This window comes from Ursus americanus, chromosome 33 (genome assembly GCF_024610735.1).
Source record: "Ursus americanus isolate L20-20 chromosome 33, mUrsAme1.1.p, whole genome shotgun sequence".
Classification (NCBI taxonomy): Eukaryota; Metazoa; Chordata; class Mammalia; order Carnivora; family Ursidae; genus Ursus; species Ursus americanus.
This window is the reverse complement of record NC_142159.1, coordinates 30,435,207-30,444,295: the sequence shown is the minus strand read 5'-3', so window position 1 is coordinate 30,444,295 and position 9,089 is coordinate 30,435,207. Positions and strand designations below refer to the sequence as shown.

The 9,089-nt window shown below is 62.5% G+C and overlaps 1 protein-coding gene across 1 annotated transcript in view; it reads left to right on the top strand.

Annotated features, from left to right (window-relative positions):
* The first annotated feature begins 409 nt into the window (after positions 1 to 409).
* AGRN (agrin) overlaps positions 410 to 9,089 on the top strand; it is a 34,323-nt gene continuing 25,643 nt past the window's right edge. Inside the window, exons 1-2 of the mRNA XM_045798121.2 lie at positions 410 to 757; positions 2,942 to 3,203. Coding sequence (XP_045654077.2) covers positions 551 to 757; positions 2,942 to 3,203 — 469 coding nt within the window. The 5' untranslated portion in view covers positions 410 to 550. The remainder of the gene's footprint in view (positions 758 to 2,941; positions 3,204 to 9,089) is intronic.

The following is a 9,089-nucleotide window of genomic DNA, read 5'->3' as shown; positions in this document are numbered from 1 at the left end:
CTGGCCACGGCATAGCCTGGAACCCCTTGGAAGTCCCGTCACGTCGCCTCCAGATTATGCATTAACCCGATTGCAGCCGCATTTCCTGGGCGGGGGGGTGGGGTGGAGGAGAGACGTCGCGCGGGAGGGGGAGGGGAGTCCGTGGGGGTGCGCCGCAGACGAAAGAGCACACCCCCCCGGGTCCGCCCACCCCCATGCTCGTCCGCCCTCCACCCTGGCAAGTCCCACCACCCACCTTGGCCCGACCCAGTCCGGCCCCCTCCCTCCCACCAGCCCGGCCTCCGCCCGGCGCCGCTATCCCGACGCTTTGTTCGCGGCCGGCGCGGGTCGCAGGGCGCCGGGCGGGCCGGGGACCGGCGCGGGCTGGGGAGCTGGGCTGGGGGAGGTGAGGAGGCGGGGAGGGGGCGGGGCTGCCCCGGGTCCCGCCCCCGCGCCGCCCGCGCTCCCACCGCCTCCCTGGAGCTGCGTCCCGTCCTGTCTAGTCCCGTTCCCGGCGCGGCCAGGCCCGCGCGCTTGCTCTGGCCGCCTTCCGCCGTCCTCGGCCCGCGCCATGGCCAGCCTGTGGCCGTCCGGCTCGGCCCCGCTGCAGCCGCTACTGCTGCTCCTGGTGGTGGCCGCGCGTGCCCTGCCCAGCGCCGACGGGACGTGCCCGGAACGCGCGCTGGAGCGGCGGGAGGAGGAGGCGAATGTGGTGCTCACCGGCACAGTGGAGGAGATTCTCAACGTGGACCCGGTGCAGCACACGTACTCGTGCAAGGTGGGCCCCCGCCGGGTCCCTGAGACCCCCCCCAAAAGACCCCTCCTGGAAGCCTGGGTTGAGGGTCTCTTCCCCCGCCATCCCGGACCCCTAGCCCGGAGGCCTTCCCTTCGAGCAGCTGGCCGCCTCACTGAGACCCCCGCCCCAGGCCGTGGGAACGGGCACCAGACGCTCTGCAGCTCCCGCTCCCGCTCCCTTGGCGACCGCCGAGCCCCCGGGTGGGGCGCCGGGTCCCGGAAAACTCGCGAGTGCCAGAGGGAAAGTTCCTGCGGTACCGCTGCAGTCCTACCTCGCGGTGCCCAGGCCCGGGAGACCCGCTCATGTCTGACCCCACCCCCACCCCAGGCCCCCTACCTTATTGCAAACAAGTGCGCCGCCCCCCAGGGAAACTGTATGCCTACCGCACCCCTCCCCATCAGTTAAAGAAAAGGAATGGGGACGAGGGGAGGTGACGCCTTCTGCTTGGGGTGAAAGTGGGGATTCGGCCAGTGGTCAGTGCTGTCACCCCTTCTCAGAGGCCTTTACTAGGGCAAAAGGGGGTGGTCAGGAGAGAGGGTAGGGTGCACATCTAATCTCCCAACCCCAGAGATCCTGGGGGGGCGGGCTGCAGTGACTAGGTGTGGGGGACAGGAGCAGAGAAGTGGGCGGGACGTTTCTGAGCCTCAAATGTGAAGGGGTGCAGGGACAGGTGCCCCACCCTGCCCCTAGAAGAACTGGACCCCCTGGCCACCAGAGAGGGGGCTTGCCCAGCCTCTCCCTCAGTTGGATCTTGGAGCCTCCTGGGATAGGTTTGGTGGTTTTGTTTTGTTTGTTTGTTTTTTCCCACAGTAGTTCCTAGGGAGGGCTCAGGGGACCCGGCCCCGTCCCTGCTCTGGCCCCTAAAACCACCTCCCTGACCAGAAATCGGATCATTCCTTCTCCATGGAGATGGGGAGGGGTGGCAGCTTCTTTCAGATTGGCCTGTGTAGGCTACAGCTGGGATCCCCAGCCCAGCCCCCTCCCCTCCACCACGCCAGGGCACTTTGCCAAGTCCCTGCAGGATTTTCCCGACTTCCTCCCCGCTGCTCCTGGGTGTGGCTGGGGTGGGGGGAGGCGATGAAAGCGGCCCAGCCCTCTCCCTGCTGGTTATCATCCTTCTAGAGCCTACTATGTGTCTGGGGTTGGGAGAGATAAGGTTGGACAAGGCTTACCCCCCAACTTGGCCACTGGAAGGTGGAGGGGGTCCCTATAGAAGCTGCAGTCCCAAGGCTCCCAGCAGGGACCTGGCAGGTGGGCAGGCCACCATTGTCTTTGATCACTCATTCCAGAAGTCTCAGCTCCGGAGAGCTCCTGAAGAAAGGGGTTTTCTTCTCAGAGAGTGTGTGGGCTCATGTCCCCTGGGCATATGTCCCCATGGACATCCCAGTACAGCCTGCAGCTCCCTCGACCCTCCTGCACCCCCCCCCCAGCTGTGGGTGGGTGTCTCAGGGCTTGGTTTGTCAGAGCTGGTACCCTCAGGGCCCCAGGAGTGAGAGTGTGTAGGGTGGGGCCGCCCTGTGCTGCCCAAACTTGATTTTGTGGTTCGAAGGCTGCCTTGACTGCATTCACTGTGGAAGCCTGGCAGGAGGAGGGGTCTTTCACCTCTTGGGGGTGGGGTGGGGAGTGCCTTAGCCCACCCACAGGGCTGCAAGGAGCCAAGCTGGCCCAGAGCCCTGAGCTCAGAGCCCGTTGCCCTGAAACTCCATTGTCCATGTGAGGCGCCCCTGGCTCTTAGTGGGTGGGTAGATGGGGAAAGTAGGGACATGGAAGGCAGGAGCCTAGACCAGATGGATCCTCTTCCCATGTCCAGCCTGAGCCGAGATGGACGTTATTGGAGGTGGCTGGGGTCAGTTAGACCTCACGGGGGAGTGCTGCTTCCTGGGTGAGGGCGTGTGTTCGCAGGCTACATGTTCTTCTGGGTGACCCGTACGGGCAGTGCGTGCTTCCCTGCAGCCCCCTCCTGGGGGCTGACCCAAAGATGTCCATACATCTCTGCCCGGGGTTTGAGTCTGCTCTGGACATCTGGCCTGAGCCACTGAGGTGGGAAGAGAAGAGAAAGCCCAGCTGACCAGTCTGGTGCTTGTCCCTGGACTCTGTGGCCCCATCTCCCCAGTGGAAAGAGGACCACTGATACCTGTTCCACGCCCCCCCCCCATGTCCACCCAGGTTCGAGTCTGGCGGTACTTGAAGGGCAAAGACATGGTGACCCAAGAGAGCCTGCTTGACGGTGGCAACAAGGTGGTGATTGGCGGCTTTGGAGACCCCCTCATCTGTGACAACCAGGTGTCCACTGGGGACACCAGGATCTTCTTTGTGAACCCCGCACCCCCATACCTGTGGCCGGCCCATAAAAATGAGCTGATGCTCAATTCCAGCCTCATGCGCATCACCCTGCGGAATCTGGAGGAAGTGGAGCACTGTGTGGAAGGTATCTGGGGACATCATGGGGGAGAGGCTGACGAAAGTGGGCAGGCTTCAAGGAGCTCCATCATGCCCTGGGGGCAGAGGAGAGTTCACTGTAGGCTGGAGCGCTTGTGGTGGTCCGATCTCCTTCCCGTCTCCCTGATCTCCCAGCTGGGTCTGGCCATCTCAAGGTCAGCTCCAATCCCTGAAATTAGCAGGGATTCCCGCTAACCTCCCCCCGCCCACAACGCCACTGTCTGCTGTCTTGGAGCCAAGCAAGTCCCAGTCCTGCAAAGAACAGGCTTCCTCCTCTTCTGCTTATGCGCCCCCCCACTCCACCCCCTGCCGGCTCCACACCCCCCTCTCTTGGAGCGTCCTTTTCTGAGTGAGAGGCGGGGACCAGGTGAATGAACACCAGCTGTTTATATTCCTGCAGAAGCCCAAACATCTGTCTGGACGGGTCCCAGATGTTGAGCAAACCCCTCTGAGTGGGGCATAGGGATTGGAGGAGGGGCTGCCCCTTAAGTGTTCCAAGAGGCCTGTCATTTCTGGAAAGGGGGAGTTTTGTGGGGTGGGTACTTCTAGGGCGTTTAAGTGGGTGTGGAATTCCCTAATTGAGTTGTCGGTTGTCCACACTGCACATGTCTATTCTGAATGGCCCAAGAGCACCCCTCCCCCAGCCCAGCCTCTGTGAGGTGAGCTGAATCACATGACCATGGCTTCCCTGCCCCCCCAACCCCTTTGCCCCAGGAGAGTCCCAGTTGGGGGCTGAGATCCTTTGCTGGGGAATGTGGCAAGGAGAATATAGGAACTGCCCCTCGCCCCCACATCCTGTCTGTCCCCTCATGGCTGCGTGGGAAGGGATGCATTGGAGGGGGGTGGTGGGGGGGGAGTGGAAAGAACACTTCCTCCTCAGGGCAGTGGGAAGGGTCTGTGACTTCCTTTCTCTGGAAGGCAGCTCTGTCCCTCTGATTTCTTCTCTCGGCCAGCAGAATGCTATCTAGCTTAGGCTGTGATGCTGGCATGGTTTTTGTGGGATCCTGGATGGTGGTCTGAGAGGGACTGTGCAGGAGCAGGGGCAGGACCTGAAATGGGGAGCCCTGAGGTATTCTGCCCAGCCTGTTGTCATCTGTCCCTGGGGCTGCTCCAGGGTCCTGGGCCATAGCATCATACAGAGAAGCCAGCAGGTCCCTTCCCTGCAGTGGCTCAGATGAGGGGTCCCAGCCTACCTCTCACACCAAGCAAGGACTTGAGACCCTGGCCCTGCTCTGGACGGGTCTAGGGGAAAGATGGGAGGGTGGCATGGTGATGGGGCAGGCTGTGGGATGGTGATGCCAAGTTTTGGGGATGAGTGGGGGGGTCTAAGGAGAAGCTGGAGAAGAGGGGTCAGGGTACAGAAAGTCCCCTGCCCCTGTAAGATAGAGTGAATTATCAACTCCACAGCTGGGCGGGTCCAGCCTGAGGGTCTGTGACTCAGTAACTGTGGCCTTCGTGGGGTCAGAGGGCATGTGGCGGGAGGGCCACCCTGGACAGAACAAGGTTTGGCATCTTGCCAAACCCTGTTCTACCCATGCCAGCCCCTGGCTCTGGATATGCCAAGCTAGGCACAGGGACAGCTAGAAAGGAGGGTACCCAGGGACAGCCCCCCAGCCAGGACTGGGTGAGACTTGACCTACTGTGTGCCCTGGGCAGCCAGCACTCAGGTACTAGGCTAGGATCTGAGCTCCAGCTGGAGGTAGGGTGGTGCTGGACAAACAGGCCAATGTACAGCAATGGTGTGAGCACCCAGGAGGGGCTGAGCCATTGGACTCTCCTAGGGTAGGCCTGCTGGGGAGGATGGTCTTGGGGAGAGGGGATGCAGAGAAACGCATCAGCCATGACTATGGCTTGGGGCCTTGCAGGTGGAGCCAGGTGGAAGGCAAGCACCTTTTGGGGAGGGTGCTTCCCTCCCCAAAGGGAAGGGAGGAGCTCGGGCTCCACTGTGAGGTGCCTGGAAGTTTTGAGCTGGGTGACATAGATCTCTGCTTTGAAAGCAAATCAGGCTGCCGTGCAGGGTGGGTTAGGAGGGCTGGGTGCTAAGAGAGGGTTGATGTACCCCAAAGGCCCAGGGTGAGGGGGTGCCTCCCCCTTGAGCCTCCCTGAGGCCTGAGACACAAGATCCCCTGGAGCTAGGACCAGGCTTAGGGAAGGAATCATTCTGTGCCCACCTTCCCAAGCTGGGTGAGGGTGGGAGGATGGCCCCCTTCCTATCCTGCAGGAGATAAGGACCTCAGACCCCACTCCAGGACTCCATCCTAGGCTCTCTGGGAGCCAAGGCCTCACCCTAGTGAGGGGGACAGATGGACAGGACTTGAGCTAAGCTGACCGTTCCCCATCTGCCTCTGACCCCATTCTGTTCCCAGGGTCTCCATAGTTGTCTCAGTCCCACGGGGCCCAGAGGGAAGCCTGCAGATCACCCTGAGACCACCAGGTCCCACTGTGTGCAGGAAATCCCTGTCCCTAGCACACTTCCCTCCCTAGGCCCCCTCCCATTCCTAAAGGCCCAGAGCAGCCGAGGTGGGGGCATGTCCTCCCAGGCCTGCCTCCTGGATACCCGTGGTCTGCTCCCTGCTCACCCCTGCCTGGTACTGCTCCCTGCAGTGTCCTGAAGGGCTGCACGCAGGCCCTCCTGCAGGGCTGCACGCAGGCCCTCCTGCAGGGCCTGCAGGGTCTCCCTGACTCTGCTGGTCAGGCCCCTTCCCCAGCCTCCAGCCCCCAGGAAGGCGGGTCTCCTCCTCCTCCCCCTCCCCCTCCCCCTCCTGGGGAACCACATTCCTGGCATAACTGAGACAGGTATGTGTCCCTCCCTCTGCGCCACCTTTGGGTGAGGGAGGCCTGCTGCTCTGGGGCAGCCTCTGCCAGAAGGAGACCCCCACCCCCTGCTTTGTCAGGGAAGTAGCCTGGCCTCTGCCAGTGCCAGCTGCCCACGCACTGTGAGCCTGCCTAGGCTGGCAGCTGAGCCGGCCATTTCCTCCAGCCCTCAGCCACCTTGCCCTGGTCTGAACACTGCCCACAAACTCCCACCACCCTCCCCACCCGCCCCTCATGAAGTCTGGTCCTAAGGCTTCTCCTGTAGCCCCCAGAAGGGACATGGGCCTGGCTGAAGGCCTGGGGCCCTTCCCTCCCCACTAGGAGCCAGAAAGCAGAGAAAGGAAGTGTTGTCTGCCCTCAACTGGGGCCTGGCACAGGGACCGGGTCAGAGTGAGTCTGGCACTGGCCCAGCCCAGCCCTGCCCAGCCCTGGAGGGGGTCCTGGCAGGCCTGATTCTAGTGAGTTCCCTCCCTTCCTCCCTGCCAGGCCAGCTTTCCAGGACCCGAAGGAGGGCAGTGCTGCAGGTCAGGATGGAGGGGCAATAGGTTCTGAGCTGCTTGGCCTCTTTGAGGCCCTACAGGGTGTGGGTGGCAGATACCCCCAGACAGGGACCAACTCCCCACAGTGTGGGGGCAGGAAGATGTCCAGGGAGGTTTCTGGGCTCTTCCCTCTGTTGTCTGGCCCTTAGCTTCTGTACCCCCCCCATTCCTGCCCTACTGCCCTACTCCCCCCACATTCCTCCCTGCTGAAGTGGGAGGTAGGTAGCTTCTCCCTGTTCCCTCTTCTGCCCTCTTCTAGACTGTGGGTTCTCACCCCACCCCTTTGCAGACCCCACCCAGTGTCCTCCTGGGCCCCTCCCCCAGTCAGGTCAGCCAGGAGGGCTGAGAGAAGGCAGGCCCAGACTCGAGGTTGCCTGCCCCACTCTCTCTGCTTCCTGTCGCCAGGGGGAGGGAGTCTGCCCAGGTGGGGCATGACCCCCCACTGTGCTAGCCTGTCCCCATCTGGGGAGTCCTTGGCTGGAAGTCAGGTGCTTCCAGGGCACCTGCTGGCTTTGGCTTTGATTTCAGTGTGCATTTGCTGGGGCAGCCCCAGGGATGGGCTTTGCTAGCTGAAACCAAAGGGCTTGCTCTCATGTCACTTCCCTGGGGATGTCTTCCCTTTGGGCAGGGCTAAACTAGTAGAAACAGCTCTTGGCTTTTTCCAGACCCCACCCACCCCCTCGCTCCCTAGCCCCTGCAGATTGGAAATGGGAAAAAAGGTTGTTTTGGAACTGTCCTCCCTCTCCGTCTGTCTTCGCTGGCCACCCCGAGCTGTGCTGGGCAGAACACATTCCCGTGGGGCCGGCTCTGCCCTTGCAGCCCCTCTGTGGGTGCTGGGACCACGCTACACAGATGAGGAAATGGGAGATCACCTGCTCAGCAAGAGCTGCCCCCACCCTGCCACTTGTCACAGGCTGGGGGGCAAGGATGGCAGAGGAGGGGATGGGGCTGCCCCAGGGAAGTTAGTGGGACAGGCGCCCAGGCCTCAGGGCCAAGGGTCCAGCACAGCCTCCTCCAGCCTGGCTGTGTTGCTTCCTTCCTGAAGGGTTAATCCCACCCCCCCAACCCCATGAGAATCAAAGCCTACCACCCATCACCACAGGAGGGTGGAAAACAGCTGCAGAAACAGGCCTCCTTCCCACCCCCCACCCTTTGCCTCTGCCTGTGGGACCCCGGCCGGTTGCACCCTGTCTCCCCCTCGCCCAACAAGTTCTACCCTTGCCCGGAGACCTGGGGGTAGGGTAGAGAATGGATCTCCCCCTTCCTGCTCTGCCCTCCTGGCCCTGGCACTCCCCTTGCCACTGGGACAGGGGAATCAGGGCCTGGCTGGGGCTGGGCTGGGGGCTCTAGGTGCCATCACCACAGTAGCCCACAGAGTGCTGTACAGCCCAGAGTCCAGGAACTGCCTGCTGATAAGGTGAAGGGGGTGGGAAATGAGGCAGCACCCCAGTGACCTTACCCTAATGAGAGTGACACAGTTTGCCGCAGGAGGTAATATGCCCCCGTGGTTCTGTACTGGGGCTTAGGAGGGGTTCATGTTCCAGCCCTAGGCTGTGGTTAGGGTCTGGAGAGGGGGTGACCTAGGCCTCCGGTGGAGCATCCAGTGGGGAGAGAAGCTCCCCTCAAAGGGGCCTCTCTCCCCCCAGAGCAGATCCTGAGAACTTCCTCTGAGGAAGGCCCCCTGCCAGGGGCTGCTTCCAGCTGGACCTGGGAAGGGGAAGATGGCCCCTCCTAGTCCCCCCCACCCCCATGGAGTAGAGGCTCAGGAGAGGCGGAGCTTTCTGTCCTCACACGCAGCCAGCTGTTCGCAGCTGTGTGGCCGCACATGTGTGTGTGCACGTGTCTGTGTGCATGGGTGCCTGTAACCTCAGACGTACAGAACTGTGCACATGAGAATGCTGGTCAGAGCCCCAGCTGGTGGCCTGTGGTTTCTGCCACCCTTGTTTCCCTGGGCTTGGCCTGGGGCGGGAGCCCTGCAGGTGCTCTGACAGTGGGGTCCTGGCCTCTGCTTGCTGTGGGCTGTCCCATTTCCTGCCTCCTGCCCACCCTTGCCTGGCAGAGGGCTGGGCACCTCCTCCTGCAGGCTCTGCCTCTGGGGGTGACCACCGTGATTTCTCAACACCGAGATGAAAGGGCTGTGGTGACAGGACAGAGTCCCCGGGGGCCACTCGGGTTCACTACCCCAGCACGTGCCTGTGGGACCCTGAGTCTGACATAGGGCTCTGGGAGTGGCAGGGCAGCTAGGGGGTCAAGCTGGGCAAGTCCGGAGAGGTGGGTCTGTGCTGGCCTAAGGTGGGCCTGAGTCTTCTCTGTTCCTCCCCTCGACTTCCTCTCAGTCACCCCACCCGGGCCCTGGGAGGGGCAGGCAGCCTGCTGTAGCTGCTGGAGGCACCTGCCCTCTGTCCATAGATAGGAGGCTCCAGCGCACATCTGGGAGAAATAAAGCACAAACATCTGGGCCAGACTGTGGCCTGCCCCAGCCTGCCCGAGAAGAGGGCCTGCGTGCCCACGTCTCTTCCCGG